Source organism: Procambarus clarkii, chromosome 49 (genome assembly GCF_040958095.1).
Source record: "Procambarus clarkii isolate CNS0578487 chromosome 49, FALCON_Pclarkii_2.0, whole genome shotgun sequence".
Taxonomy (NCBI): Eukaryota; Metazoa; Arthropoda; class Malacostraca; order Decapoda; family Cambaridae; genus Procambarus; species Procambarus clarkii.
Genome location: NC_091198.1, coordinates 20192338 through 20209235, shown reverse-complemented (window position 1 = coordinate 20209235; position 16898 = coordinate 20192338). Strand labels below are relative to the sequence as shown.

General features: G+C 40.1%; 1 protein-coding gene across 1 annotated transcript; it reads right to left on the bottom strand.

Moving 5' to 3' along the window:
• Window positions 1–1798: 1798 nt before the first annotated feature.
• On the bottom strand, window positions 1799–16162 carry LOC123763188 (uncharacterized). Its single transcript, XM_045750209.2, has 5 exons — window positions 16035–16162; window positions 12363–13425; window positions 11324–11445; window positions 8063–8228; window positions 1799–7950 (listed from the first exon to the last, which is right to left on the bottom strand). The coding sequence occupies exons 2-5, from the start codon at window positions 13419–13421 to the stop codon at window positions 7813–7815; spliced, it is 1485 nt and encodes a 494-aa protein (XP_045606165.2). The 5' UTR covers window positions 13422–13425; window positions 16035–16162; the 3' UTR covers window positions 1799–7812.
• Between the last annotated feature and the right edge of the window lie 736 nt (window positions 16163–16898).

Genomic DNA, 16898 nt, shown 5'->3' with positions numbered 1-16898 from the left:
TACATACCAGTTGTGGGAGTATGGGTTCGAGTCACTTCTGGGGTGTGAGTTTTCAGTTGTATATAGTCCTGGGGACCATTCAGGCTTGTTTGCATTTGTGTTCCTCACGTGTGCCCCAAAGAATGAGGTGATTTGATAAAATGCTATGCCCAAGATTACCATCCGAGTGCCGGCGGGGAAGTGGTTCATATAGCCTCGGCTATCACTTCCTTATGTCCGGTCGTGATGGTCAAGCGGATTAAGGCGTCCCTGTACATACCAGTTGTGGGAGTATGGGTTCGAGTCACTTCTGGGGTGTGAGTTTTCAGCTGTATATAGTCCTGGGGACCATTCAGGCTTGTTTGCAAATATATATATATATAAATATATATATATAAATATATATATATATATAAATATATATATATATATATATATATATATATATATATATATATATATATATATATATATATTATATATTTTAAAACTTCATTACACAAAAAGGGTTACAACCTTGGTTACATGCAAGATACAAGACTACTTGTCACAAGTTGTAGAGCTCCTCCAGCTCCTTAGATGACCGGCAGGAACTACGGATGCAATGAGCATTTCCTCTCTGGATCGCCACACTAAGGCGCTTTAAGAGAAAACTGGCGGCTCTAGGGTCTCTAGTTGTTTCAATTAGATTGGACCCTAGCTCTTTCAAAAAACTGGTGAAATCTTAACACCAGAGAAATCTTAACAAACAACACAGAAATTATCGATAGGTACAGTGATAGCAGGCGGCTCGACATTAGTGAGGCACTACACATAAAAAATTCAACACCAGCAATTAACAGCTGATAACTATAGAAATAAGGAAATACGTAGTGTACCACATCAAATTGTTTGGATGTATGATAATGGTATGATAGACAGTATACTTAGGAGTTACAAGAATTTTGTCCCAAACAGTGTAACAATTATATGCTGTGCTTACTATATTAACCTGCAATTTTAAATGGAATTCTTGTAATGTTATTTGTCTATTTGTACTCACTGAATTTGTGTGCCCCTTGAGGGACTTGAAGTAGAGGGGGGGGGGGGTAGAAATAGCCTAAGTTACTCTATCCCTTTGAGATGTATTTCTTTCTTATCTCAATAAACATACTTGAACTTGAACTTGACTCTCAAGGAGCAGGTAAGATTCAAACTGGGTGGCATCATGCAGGTTGATAGCAAGAAGGAGCCCATAGGAGCCCTCCAATTAAAGGAATGGCTCCTGGACGAACATAGGTTCCAGAGAGCACCAACATCATTAAGCCGTAAATTAAAAACTATAGAAAGATAAGCAGTGGCTATGGTGTGACCAGGTAAGTAATTGATGGCCTTGGCAGGTGGGTGCAGTAGGCTCAGTAGTTGCATTACAGCACCAATGGTTACTTCGTCGTTTCTTCATCTTCTGATTGGTTTGATCACCAATGGTGACTTCATCATCTGCCAGAAATTACTTTTAGCCTTGCAGTGGTCCCCTACTCATGTCGCCACATTTATTGGGCCAGATTCTGATCCCAACTCCCATCGAGGGTGTCTCAGAGGACTGGTGACATTCCCTAACAGCATGGCATTGACCAGCACATAGCAATGGGGGAAGGGGAAGGGGCCCACTTGAGGCCTCCCTATCAGAAATGATGAGCCACCTTCGTACTTTTCGAGCTTGGGAACACAACAACACACAACACAACAACACTTGAAAAAAATACAACTCAGCCTTTAAATAAGAGACTGGTGAAAATCAAGTTCATTTCATATAGTGCAACAATAAATAAAACATCCATTCCAGATAAAATATATTTTTCATATAAAACAACTAGTTTCACAATCTGAATCAATTCTACAAGCCGTTAACAATATCTATAGATCTGTCATTTTAATATTTCTAAAAGTAAACACGTCACTGTGCAAACATTTTGAGCAAAACTACATTTGCCAAAATATATTTTTCTCTGTGCAAGATGCCTGTGGAGGTGCTGACTCTTCTTGCTGGCCAGATCAGTGGATCCATTCATTTACCACCTCAGTCAGTACTCCACTATCCACATCATATCACATAATTATGAACACACACACACTACTAAATGATTTAATGCCATTTAGTGAAACCATCTACTGTAGTGTATTCTTTTTGCCACGAAACACTCGTGCACAAATATTACATAGTACAGTACATGAAATAAAATTAATAAGGCAATAATGGAACAATTTGTGTGCAGGAATGAATGATTGTCATTTAAAATTTTGTCACAATCACAAAGTACTTTATGAACATGTCAATAAATGGGAAAAGTTTGCTAACACACTACTACGTGCAGAAGGTACTTTCAAAGTCATCGCCATCATCATTATAACCCAGGCTTCACTTGAATATGGCAAACTAATCATACCGCAAAGCTCCCTGGAAATGCAGTCCAAAAACACGGACAACAGATACACAAAAATATACACCATCGTCTACTAGCATCACAGGGAGCATATACCACCATCACCCACTAGCATTACAGGAAACCTGCACAGAAGATTCAGAGGTATGCCACAGGAATAGTCCCACAGAAGATTCAGAGGTATGCCACCAGAATAGTCCCACAGAAGACTCAGCGGTATGCCACCAGAATAGTCCCACAGAAGACTCAGCGGTATGCCACCAGAATAGTCCCACAAAAGATTCAGTGGTATGCCACCAGAATAGTCCCACAGAAGACTCAGCGGTATGCCACCAGAATAGTCCCACAAAAGATTCAGAGGTATGCCACCGGAATAGTCCCACAAAAGATTCAGAGGTATGCCACCAGAATAGTCCCACAGAAGATTCAGAGGTATGTCACCAGAATAGTCCCAGAGCTGAGAGGTATGAGTTACTAGGAAAGGCTATGGGAACTAAACCTCACATCCCTGGAAGACAGAAGAGTTAGGGGAGAAATGATCACCACCTACAAAATTCTCACACGAACTGACAGGGTTAACAAAGACAAACTATTAGAAGGAATCAGGGATAAAGATTTGGGATAGGATGGGGGGGAGGTAAGGAATTGTGTCCAACCACTTAAACAAGGGAACACAGATGGAAGCTTAGTACTCAAATGAGAAATAGATATTCGAAAGAATTTTTTCAATTCAGGGTAGTTAACAAATGGAATGCATTAGGTAGTGATGTGACTGAGGCAGACTCCATACTGTTACGGTGCCCTCTCCTATTTTTTTCATTTGCCTGCTTTAAGAGTCATATCAGCTCTCCCTGCTGATTCTCTGAGGTTCAGGGAGTCTATTGACATATGTGGCGACCAAACCGGCTGCCAGTTAAAGGAGAAAATTACATTATAAGTTGTAAATAAGGGGAAATTGGCGCCCTGATATAAAATGAAAGAGTATCCCCTAATGCAAATATGACCTTTTGGAAGGGACACTAGCCGATCGCGGATTGGCCGACTTAGGTCGCGGGCGACCAATCAGGGCCCGCCGTGACGTCACCGAGTGCCCCGGGCGGCGCCAACGTCAGAGTTGACCCGACTTTGGAAGCGACAGGACGCGTCTCGGTCTGCTCTCAAGGATTAGAGGCTCTACAAGCCTTTCTTAGTGGATTAGTGCTGGCTATTGCAGCCCATCGGATATATTGGAGACCCCGCGCTTCTGGGAAGCAAAAAGGAACCAAGTTTATTGAGCGAAAGAGGGCCAAACTTGGAAATTATTCGGCGACGACGCTGGACGTTGGGGGCCTGAAAAGGTGTGGCGGGCAAGCCTAGCTGTGACCGGGTCACATCTACTGAGGGTTTTGGAAGGACGACACTGTGCCTAGGACAAGGAGCAACGCCTCGTGGAAGGGGCGAGTGTGGGAAAAATAGTGATTAGCTCAGCGCCCATCCATGAACCAGGATTGGGGCAGCTGAATCTCAGGGATTGGAACGACGACGACGCGAAGGCTCCACGACACCTGAGGACCTGTGGAACGTCCTGGATCGTCAAGGATCGACCCAAGGAAGCGTGGGAACCTCACACCATCGAGGGACAGGCGTCGTGAGCCAGGAATGTAAGGTAGATCATTTTCCCTCCCATTACCCCTTGTGCGAGTAGGCTAGTTAGGCCACAATAGTTACTTATGTATGTGGCAACAGGACATTGATACTTTAGTAGTAGAATAGGCTGCTAGGCAGCTTGTGTCCAGGACTGTCAGAGAGGACAGTGTGTATTGATGGCAGGACAGTGAAGAAGAGGCGCCGCCGTGGTGAAGAGGCCCTCCTGTGAGAGAGTGTGGGACTCCTGTCTTTCTGCCCAGTTGAAGGAGTGTTGGAGGTCGTGGAAGAAGAGGCTGACGATCTTCAGACTTATTATCCTTATTTTCATATTCATGTATTACTTGTGTTTGTATGTGTGATCATGTAATTTGCATCAGTAAATTCACACTTTTATCATTGTGTTTAAGTGTGCCTCCATTTATAACACTTCTCTATGAGCATACACGAAGGTTATCATATTACCACCTAGGGTACACAACGTTCTCTATAGAAGTTCTTATTGCCTGGAGAGTGGTAAAGACAGCACAGACTTACATAAAAGTGTACCCTTAGCCATCCGATCAGTATCAGTGCCTAAATGGTGGCAACTATTGACGTAGTGGCTATAGAGAGGCAAAGCCACACAGACCTTCCTGGGAGAGTACCCTGGGCCAACAGTCTAGCAGCAGATCTATGGGAGTAGAAATCTTCTGGCTACAAACAATATATAATACACCCACTGAACTGCATTGCTGGGGTGCAGATATAATAACCCAGCTGGCGACCTTGTTAAGAAGAAGATAGAGAACAGGCGGGAAAGGAGTTCCTGCAACCATATAGTCTGGCAGGCAAGATTCAGGGAGGATATTGTTATAAGGTAAGCCTGAGTCTTCCTTCACTCCTCCACGGGTCTAGGCCGGAACTGTTAACAGTATCCCCCGTGTTTGACAGAAGGGCTTCCAGGGTGAATCAGTGGCACCCCCTTTTGTGGTGGAAGCAAAGACCTGCGGAGGTGGGCATTGTTGGTCCTCTCCTGTGTGACCAAGAAGACTCCGGTGAATCCCGGGAGTCGGAAGGGCTGAGTATTCGGCCTTTTGAGCCCCTAGCAGCCGAGTGCTGGCAGAGCCCCGGCCCACCCCCCACGTGACAATACACAATTTCAAATGCAGATATGATAAGAGCCCAATAGTTTCAGGAACCTGTACACCAGCTGATTGACAGTCGAGAAACGGGACCAAAGAGCCAGAGCTCAATCTCAATCCCCATTCCCCCCACCCCTGCAAACACAACTAGGTCAGAACACTTCCTTTGCCCACTAGCCTCACAGGGAACATATACCATCTAAATACCCACAGCAATATTTCAGACATTTCATACATACACATAATGTACTTCATATGATTTAATTTTGAGTGTCATGATCAAATAATATACTGTATATTAAACAATGTATGGGGCTAGTCTTACCAAAATCCAATCCAAAGTAAGTAATTATCAAAAGAAGGCACCAAACCGGGAAGGCTATGTAGCACCTTCAAATGTGGGGGATAATCAGAGGGTGCTAAATATCACCAAGGATGCCAATATGAGAACAGAAACGCATAAGGCGAACAATATCAAAAGTATCCGAGTCACCAAGAATACTATCGAGGGACAAGCGACCGCGGGGGACGGTCGGAAAACAAGACACATGCTCGTCCCGGAAGTCAGGACATTCAATAAGGATATGCACAATCGTAAGAGGGACAATGCAATTTGGACAATAAGGAGCAGGGTGGCACTCCAAGTGACCATGAGTTAAGCGAGTATGGCCAATACGCAACCTCGCCAGAGCTGTTTCCCATCGCCGATTACGGTGGCAGGACGACGACCACGAGGACACACAACTCTTAAGAGTACACAGTTTGTTACCAGTAACAGAAGACCAACAAGCCTGCCAACGGGTAAGGATGGAGGAATGGATAACCGGGTAAGTCGGAATAGGGAATACCTTTATGAGAGATAGGACACGAGTGGACAGCTTCTCTGGCGGCAGCATCCGCACGCTCATTTAAAGAGACACCAATGTGGCTGGGAACCCAACAAAACTCAACCGACTTAAATTTACTGTGAACAAGAACACTTGGACAAGTTTAAGGCATATCTGATCTTATTAATGCCGACACCTGTCACACAGGAATGACAGATGCCTTCTGCTGCTTCATCTAGAGCTTATCACAGACTAGAGAAACTCAGCCACAGAATTGCCGACTTAAAGCACATTCACAATACTGTACATGCATCACTCATTATAAATTGCTGTCAGAAATACATTCCTGTAAAATTAGGCAAGACTAAAAACTTTAAGAGACAGCTGCTGCCAATACGTTGCCAAAAATTGTAAGGATGCGACTAAACACTAAGCAGGGGGTGTCAGGTGTAGTCTGGTGTAACACGCCTTGCTTCGAGCTCTCAAAACCATGACGTTACAATAATAATTTAAATGTATTTTTCACTCATTATTTAGAAGCATAGTGTCTAAATGTTCCATACCTATTATAACAATGTATTGTTCTGTCAAGAAATATAATCAGAGATTTGCAACAAAATTATATGCACCACAAAAAATTCATCTACTAATACATAAAATTTTTCCACAGAAATATCCCTGAATCGGAGACAAATTTTAGACTTTTTCTGTTGTATTTTCATGATATACTTGCCTACCCCAGCTATTATAATAACTAAGGAGTGACAAGAGAACATATTTATACTTACAATGGCATATATATAAAGGAGGCAAATACGGCTGTCCACACGACTAAGCCGTGTTCTCTATGAAGCCCACATCACAGAGAACGTGCGTCTGGTATTTTAACAACACACCATGCCAGTTGCTCAAACAGTACAGGGGCCATTGTGTATTGATGGGTCAACCCTTCATGGATTATGACTCACCACTATGCACCCTATGAGACAGGAATTACGAAGATCGAAGTTTAGATCACCGACTCTGGCTCAACTTGATTTACAAGCCGATACTGCCTTCATAGAGCAGTTCGGAGCTTGAAACACTTGCCCAGCTGATGCTTGGTTAGCTTGCCCACTGTCTGGGGCAGGAAGCTTGTTAGGCTTATTGAGGTCCTCCTAGGCCAACTACAGTACTGACTTTCCCCCATGATATAAGTTACCCCAACGCCCATGTACCCATTTACTGCTAGGTGAACAACATCAGGTGAAAGGAAATGCCTGATGTTTTTATTTTCACCTTCTGTGTCCTAGCATCCATAGTAGGTGTATGAGTCGGTGGTAATCGCGCAAGTGTATATTGTATTACAGGTGCATGGTTTAAAGGTAATCAGGCAAGTGTATACTGTATTATAGTAGGTCTATGGGTCAGAAGCAATCAAGTGTATACAATATAGAACTGCATTTGGAAATCAGCTGCCCTTTGTTCTGTTTTATATAGTATTTGCTTTATATTATCTTTGCCACTGTACATGTATGTGCAACCCACACATGCATATAAGTGCCATTTCTTCGTTCTAAATGACAACATTCTGATTTGAACGGTCAAGAGAGCCAATCGCAAATGTGTTTCACAAATATTCAGCCCATACTAAATTATTGTAGAGTACAATGCAGTGCAAGTGTGCTACTGTGCTAATATTTAACACCCCATTACAATGTGCTCCTCAGTCCAGGCACGTGGGTTTGATCCCATCATACGGCCTCGATATTTTCTCAGATATGTCACACTCTTGTAATTTCATCGGGCAACCTCTCTCTCTATGCAGGGCATTACTATAGCATGAGGCAATAGGGCTTAACTACGGTGCAATTCTTGAATCATGTCCAGGAGGGCATCAGTGTGAGGATCAGGAACCATCGCCAGCCATGCCAACAGTGCTAGTGATGACCGAGCGACACACACCCATCGCCACCACTCCACCAGCTCCTTTATCTGATGTTTTATGAAGAAAAACCAAATATGATAATCGTATATTTTATTCTGCCAATTATATATTTAATTCAGTCAATTGTATATTTTATTCAAAGCACAAAAATCAACTTACCTCCTTCTCCGTAAAACTTGAGCTTCGATAACTATTGTAGTTAATGAGAACATTTTCAGTGCGAATAGCCGCCAAAGAGAGCACTAAGGAGGAGATGTAGAATGCAGTGGTCCATGGTACCTTAATACCATGACCAGAAAACACTCCATTCCCAATGAGATCACTTCTGCAAATATTCAGCAATAAAAAATGAATACCTGTATATAAAATGTATAGGGAAGGGAGTACCACCTCTTGGCTGGAAGAATGGGACCCTTAGCCTCGGAGGAAACCACACATATAAATGTATATGTAAATAATTTTTCTTGAATCAATAAAATAAAATTACTGTTATTTCATTTCAATGCAGACATACTGTAGCGGTGTGTTGCAACTGCTGTTACTCAAGTGAACTAATTGATACCAGGGTTTGCCATTGCAGAAATCTTTCCCTTTGCATTAAAATATTTGTCTACATTTTATTAGTTTTGTGTCACAGTTAATGTAATTTTATTAGCACAAATGATGAAATATATATTTGTGCATATTTTAATACAGAACTAAAATCACAAAAAAATATATCATTTATAAAATTATATATATAACATATAATAATTTATATAATAATATATTTATATATACTGCATATATATAATATAATATATATAATATATATAATTTATCTGACAACTCGGTGAAAGAAATCCTACCTGAGCACCTAGTTCAACAGGCAGGGATACATGATCCCAGCTTTACAGACTGCGCACCAAATGGGTCTCTCTCGCAGTACCAGCACCCCAACCACTGCTTTCTGAAGCCCATAAGCAATCCAGCTGGGATCGCCCCATTGCCGACCAAGAAGCTGCAACATTACTAGAAGCTGTGACACCCCCAAATGATACTGCCCAACTTAAGAGCTGTAGCAGCTCCCCATGCAGGGGACTTCCTATTAGCAACCCCAATGTCAGCAACTGCCACTCGTCTCACACTACAGGCCCTAAAGAATTGCTGTGGTTCTCCGCCTTGCTGCTCCAATCCACACCGAATACAGATGAATTTGCAGCAAGGCCGTGGCCGACAGGTACGGACGGCATGGCCTTCTCTGCCAAAGGACAGGAGGATGGTATGCAAGACACGGCAAGGTTAACGACATTATCAAGAGAAGCCTTACCACAGCCGGTTGTCCAGTAGAGAGAGAGTCCCGTTACCTAATGCCCCGCAACTCTGATGAGCCTGTCGGTCGCCCAGACGGGATCACGGTGAACCCCCTGGAAGAATGGTAGACAGTTGGTGTATACTACACATGCGTTTCAACTTTAGTCAACACCTATGTTAACTTCAATGCTGCACAGGCAGAAGGTGCTGCCAATCACCGGGAAGCAGCCAAGTCACGTAAATACGGAGACCTTGATCACCACTACAATTTTGTCCCCATTGCCTCAGTCACTTGGTGCCTGGAGTAAAAGTGCTGCAAGTTTTTTGATGGAGCTGGGGTTCAAGCTAATTGAAACAACTAGAGACCCTAGAACTGCCAGTTTTCTCTTTCAGTGCCTTAGTGTGGCGATCCAGAGAGGAAATGCTCACTGCATCCATGGTTCCTGCCTGCCATCTGAGGAGCTGGAGGAGCTATACAACCTGCGACAAGTAGTCTTGTAATTTGTATGTAACCACTGTTGTAACCCTTTTTGTGTAATGAAATTTTAAAATAAAGTTAGATATATACACACACACTAAAAGAATAGGGGTGGTAGAAGAAGAAAATATCAGTGTTCAGTGAGGATCCACGAGGTCTTCCCCGAGTAATCTTTATTTTCTTCTCCGAGGCTATGGTTCCCTACACTTGCACCAGAGGTGGTACACCTTTTAGGTTTTAAATTTATAAAATATAAATTTACAAATTAAATTAACAAATCTTTTGCTTTTATTGACAACACAAATCCCAATTTTCCATTTTTTTCTTCAGATGCCTAATCTAGATAAACAAGGTACTCTAAAACTGAATTATAATTCTTCTGTTGCATCTAGACTTCTGTTGAACCAAGTTCAGTTTGAATGAGATTCCACCAATACTTGAGTCTATTTGTGCAATAAGGAATAGTTTCCCTATTTCTAAAATAGGGAAACAGGCACAAATTTTTCCCAATTGGGGATTTTCCCAACCAATTGGATTCCATGAAGCAATGCCCTGCTTCATGACATTGGGTGACGTACTCCCTCATATTTATATGCTCACTCCCTTATGTTTATATGCTCACTCCCTCACAATTGCAACCATGTACAAGCAGTACACAAAAATATATCATCCTGGGTCTTGAGAGAATGCCGATTACTAAGTTATCCTCTCTTAGCAATCTTCAACACATCTTTGAGGGATGGAAAAATACCAACCCTTAAATTGCAGCCAAGATCTGATTTAGAACTCGCTACACATACAGAACAAAATTAAAATGTTCTTCACATGCTATGGCTGGCACTTTTCTTGGCATTTCTTTCATTAATCACGCCAAAATTATTTCAATACAATCTCCTCATTCTTCTAGTTTATAGATATTTGCATTCCAAATTTGTCCATTACATTTTCATTTCTTATTCTCATCTACTCTCCCAACATCACAATTGTTCCTCACATCGTTCATTAGTAATCCTCTAATTCTTAATTGTTTATGTTGATGTCATGCAAACACCTATGGCAACACCTCTTGCTGTGTTGACCTTTCTAATCAGAACTTTCATTGTATAAGACACTTTCCTTCAATGTCTCATTTTACCCTTAACTTTGCTTAAACAAAGTTATCTCTAATCGGTCACACATCCCAAGTATTTAAACAGATCAACAACAACTTCTAGCACTTTTTAGTTAACACTAACAACTTAACATTTGTCTTTTCTCACAAATAATCTATACAAATCGTTGTCATTCTGTACAGTACTGTATTCTGTATATGTACTGCACATACTGTGCAGAACTCCATTTAATCTTATTATACATCAGGCTCGCACCTATCTCTATAATTTGTGACCGCATCTATATACAGTACTGTATATATATTGAACCATGAGAACACAAGCCAGGCATATACAGTACCTACATTATTATACATTCAAGAAAATCGAATCTGCTCCATACATGCCTTTCACTCTCCAGTGTTTCTCCATGAACTTGCTCTCCACAAGGACATAAGGCCATGTACCCTTTGCAATCTTCCTAACACGCCTTCTTCACTAGCTGTCCAAATATAAACAGATTACCTCTCACGCACACAAGATCAACGAAATACGTACCTATCACACGCAGACACCAGGCAGATGGTGCTGAGAAAAATGATGAGAGCAAAGAAGACGTGGGTCATGCTTGGTGGGTACAGACCAGGAATCTTACTAGGGTCACTCTCCAACAGGAATATCTGAAAAAAATGGTCCTCTTAATGATGATGTAGCTTCTTGTTTTTCTTTCGTTTTTTGTACACTTATGACTTATTAAATACTTCGGTCACACATAAGGAATAGCTAGATACAGTATTTACATTGTACTCTTGGAAATATATGTTTGCATGGGACTCACATTATTGTAATTTTCTGGTTATTTTTAGAAGATGGAAGAAACTAACATATATGATGCCATTCCTTATTAGCAAATGGAAAAATTTCCTCTCATTTTTGGTCAATTATTACTCTGCTCTCAAGGAACTAGCAGAACATGAATAATAAATTAATCCATTTTTCCTATTCACAATAATTTAGCCAAAATTTACCAAAACTTAAATATTGCCTTAATGTTATACACTACATTTCCTTCATGCAACTGTTAATGTTAAATTTATTCAATCTTTTTTCTGCATCTATGGCTGCAGGTTAAAATGCTTTCTTTTCTGGCATTTTTAAATAATTTCATAAGATATAAAAATGTTATCTGCAGCAAACCTCTTCATTCACAAGGCATTCCGAAGTATTCTAACATAACTTTAAAACATACATTAAATTCTGTTGTTTTTTTGTCTAATACAGCCATTTGTCCTTGGCTGTGGGGCAGTCCTTGTCTCTGTCACAATAAAGTAAGTTAATTTTGAGGAGCAAATGCCTAAGCACTGTAAGCACTAACTTTCTTGTAGTGCTTACAGTGCTTAGGCATTTCTGTTCACCGAAGACAGTTTTAACTTATGTTACATAAAATGTTTAACTAATTCACTAGCGTTCATTAACCTTGGGCTAAACCGTTGCACTATAAAATGCATATGAAGAAATTGATTTCCTATTTACTAAAAAAATTAATATACAGTACTTTCTGTTAGTAAAGGTTATTCAAACCAAATATTCTACTTACCAAGAGACAATGAGCTAGAGTTATCCCAGCAAGGAGACCTTGGCATAGTACTGAGAAGGTTCTGAACCCTCCCTGAAGGAAAACTGCATGAGAGGTTCGGCTTGGAACCTGGTTCACATCAAGCAGATCTTCGTTCTTCCTATGTACACCCGCAAACTCATTTCTGGTCACCACAAAGCCACTCAGTCTTTCTTGATATATTGTGCTTATGTTACTAGATGGATGTGAGGCAGAGGCAGCAAGTAAAAGCTTGGGTGCTGATAATATACCATCTTTATCCTCTCTAGTCACTTCTATGATGTCATCACTCATTTCTTTTAACTGAAGGCTTATATAAGATTCTTCATTTGTATCTGTGATCATCAACTGCTTTGACTCGTATTCCTTTTTGTGTTTCTTATTCTTGGGAGTCGTTTGCTCATCTGAAGGCAGAGGTGGTGCCGAGGCCACGTAATTTTCCTCTTCATATCCACCCTTTCCTTCGGGGCTCGCTGCTACTTTAAGCGACTTCGTTTCAAACTTATCATTTATTATCTGTGCTTTATCGTTTTTTCTCAGAGGTATAATTTGTAAGTTCTCAATGGGATAAGCTTCTGTAGCGCTGTCTTTAACTGGTCGTTTTTCATGTGTACCTTTCAACCTATGTTCTCTTTCATTCTCCTCCTCTGCCTTTGATTCAGATTTCTGTTGTTTATCCTTTGAAGACTTTCTCTGGGGATCTTTAACTTTTGCACTGGCTTCATCAATTAAAGCAGAAATCCTAGATGAAAGAATGTCTGTGCCATCACAATCTTTCCCTTCCCTGGTTTTCTCTGATGCTTCTGGGGACGATGCTTTGGGATATTTTCCATATGAATTATAATAGTTATTTTTATCCCTTGAGGTTTCTGTAGATGGTTCTTTTCTACATTCCTTTTTAGTATGATGTGCTCTGTTTTCTGGAGACTCAATTTCTATAGCCAAGGAAGTTTCGAAGGCCTCTTTTGACTTCACCTCCCATCGTCTTCTGCGACTGCCTCCATTACTTCTTGCAGAAGGCGTTCTTTTTGAGTCGGGCATTATTCTGGAATGAAAAGTTGTTGCCTGTTAAATTTGTACTGTATTTTAATTTTATATTGTAACGTACAGACCAGTAATTCAATGTGAAATATGAATATTGGATTAAAACCAAATACAGTATGCTTAAGAAACAAATCTTAAAAGCAATTTAGAACAGCCTTAAAAGTACTGGTAAATCCAAAAATTGGCAAAATAAAAATGCAATTCAAAGAGAGCTTTTAACCTAGCATTGGGGATATGTAGTCAAAAACAACAGATAATGTAAGTATAAAATTAAAATGATTTCCAAAAACATTAAATTTCAGGTTGAGAGGAACTGAAGTGGTAAAATTACTCTGAAATACTGTACTGTATTTACACACACTCCAATAAACACTTAAAGATACATAACAAAAAACAAGATGACCCAACAAAACACATCTTTGAATGGCAATTATTCCCATTGTTATGATCAGGACTTAAGTTCATCAAAGTCCCCTCCGTACCCCAAGGCCAACTACTGAACTTTCCCCAAGAGCTATTCTACAATAGTTGCCTTGTTCCCGGATACCTATTTTACTACTAAGTGAAGACGCATCAGGTGTATGGTCCTCCTTGGCCCACTAGTAACCTTCCCAGGATGCAACCCACAGCAATAACCCAACCTATTTTATTACTAGGTGAACACTGGTATTAAGGGAAAGGCAACATGCCCAACTACTTTTGTCTTGTGCACGGGTTATCCAGGTATCTCGATTGTAAGCCGAAGATGTAGACCACTGTGCTACTAAATATACTGCATAAGATATTTATTCAGGTAATTATTCATTTATGTGTTATATAAATGGCTTTAAAATTTTAAAACTTATGTTGAAAAGCATTGCATTAACAATGATTTTATTTAATATGCATCCTCTGTACCTACAAATAAATAACTAATAAGTTCTTATACTATATGTATTTTATTAAAAAAATTAATACTAGTATTATTACTACAGTCACACTCATGACTGATATGATGACCATAAGGTGACTACCTCGCTGGCAGATACCCTGAGTCTTTGAACCTGTCCTCAACAAATTCATCAGATATTAATAATATAATCCCCTCAAATTAAAACTAAATCAAGTAACCCTTCTGAGATACCAACCCTAATCTACACAAAATCTTCAAAAAAGCCTAACCAAAAAACACGATAAATTCAAAACAAAACCTAACGAAGGTTCCACCAGAACCAACTTATTTAAAACTTACAGAGAAAGAGAGTAATGACATGCTTCTCTCTTTTAGGACCACAGAGGCCCTTACAAGTTTTTAAACTTTTTAAACTTACAAGACCAGAAGCCAAAACCTGGTTCTCTCACAGAGGCACCGAGAGCAGAGGGCTCAAGATCACTCTAATCGAGGAAATACCAATCAAAATGGTACGATGAAACAATACAGACAACAGCCAGGTAATCAAAACAATTCAGAAAAATGAGCAACCTAGTAGTCAAGCCATTCTAGTAGTACCCAACCACCACTAGGTGGCAGCACCACGAGCTGCAGGCTTCGATGATCTCTTACAGTCAGTCTAGAGCTGACAGGAGGAGGAGACAAAAAGAAAAAAAAAGACACACCTCCCCCAAGTCCAATATATCAGGGCAAGACATATTCTCAAAGGCAGCAAAGATGCAAATGTCTACGCACCATAAGCATGAGGGTAAACCTCTTGCTGGCTAAACTTAATGACACTGCAGACAACCCGAGACAAATAATTTTTGGAACAAGGGAACAAAGACACTGCTCCAAAGAACATTTTTGTTGATCTAAAGGGGCAAGCAAGAACCAGGGAAACAAAATCCTTAACCTAACTTACCCTACCTGTATAGCTGTGTATGGAGTCAGCCTCCACCACATCACTTTCTAATGCATTCTATTTATTAACTACTCTCACATTGAAAAAGTTTTTTCTAATGTCTCTGTAGCTCATTTGGGTACTCAGTCTCCACCTGTGTCCTCTTATGCAGACACACCCCTCTCACCCCCATATGATAATTTGTCATTTTCTACCCTGTCAATTTCCCTGAGAATTTTTGTATGTGGTGATCATGTCTCCCAGAGCTCTTCTGTCTTCCAGCAACGTGAAATGCAGTTCACACAGCCTGTCCTTGTAACTCCTAACTGTTAGTTCTGGTACTAGTCTAGTGGCATACCTTAGCAACTTCTCAAGCTTCGTCTTATTCGTCAGAAGATATGACCTCCAGGCTGGAGCTGCATACTACAAGTGTAGTCTCACATACGTGATATGGAGTATAAGGTTCTAATGGTGAGGCTGTCACCCATCCCGTGCTGACCAGACCCAATGCTGCTTAACCTAACTGACAAGTGATTACCATCACAGTACAGAAAAATATTTACCTAAATTTACCTAGAAGGCCACTAACACTCTAGTGGCCTCGAATAGGATAGCAAGCCAGCGGCTTGTCAAAGGCCTCATTTGTCCTCATTTTTTTTTTCCTAGCTGGATTTCAAGACTGAAGAATTTTGGTATTTACGGCTTCAGCGGGTAGGCGGTTCCACAGGGACAAAAGCCTTATATATGCACTATATATATAAATATTCACCTGATGACTGCTTGTTTTAATACTCACGATTGTTATATATATCCATGTCTACACAGAGGTGAGTAAACTGGCGTACAAGGTGAGTAAATTGCCTAAGAAGTGAGTGAAGAGAGCGGCCGGGGCCAGCCTCCGGACACAGCTCCACAACATGTAAATATTTACCATTTCTGACACAAAATTAGTACGTTTTCGTATATATATATCATTGCTCAATATTAACAACCACAATAAAATGCTATTATTTTTTTTAAATCTTCTATTTAACAGGCATATAGTTATTAAATAAAGTTGAGATATGTGAAGGATATAATCCAGACGTTACAAGAACGCCGCCGCCAGCGTTCATAACACTTGACTTCTATTTTTTAAGTTTACCTCAATAAACTTATTTCAATTTCAATTTCAATTTCAATTTTTTATGTATATATATATATATATATATATATATATATATATATATATATATATATATATATATATATATATATATATATATATATATATATATATATATATATATATATATATATATATATATATATATATATATATATATATATATATATATATATATACAAGAGTTGTTAAATTCTTGTATAGTCACTAGCTCGCATAGCGTTTCAGGCAGGTCCTTAATCCTAATTTTCCCCAGAATACGACCCGCCAAATCGTTTAACAGGTACCTATTTCACTGTTGGGTGAACAGAGGCTACAGTGAAGGATCGGTGCCCAGTCAATCCTCCCCGGCCAGGATACGAACCCAGGCCAAAGAGCTCGCGGAACGCCAGGCGAGTGTCTTACCACTGCACCACAGGGAATGTGCCATTTACAATGATAGTTATACTCGTATATAATAATATGTATTAAGGGTAAACGCCTAAAATGTAATAT

What these genes read in the sequence shown, in the direction of transcription:
- LOC123763188 (XM_045750209.2), bottom strand. Translation starts at nt 13,421, where the DNA reads ATGCCCGACTCAAAAAGAACGCCTTCTGCAAGAAGTAATGGAGGCAGT. An exon ending in CTGGTGTCTGCGTGTGATAG is followed by an intron (nt 8,229 to 11,323) that starts GTACGTATTTCG and finishes GAATATTTGCAG; the next exon opens with AAGTGATCTCATTGGGAATG. An exon ending in CAAGTTTTACGGAGAAGGAG is followed by an intron (nt 7,951 to 8,062) that starts GTAAGTTGATTT and finishes ATAAAACATCAG; the next exon opens with ATAAAGGAGCTGGTGGAGTG.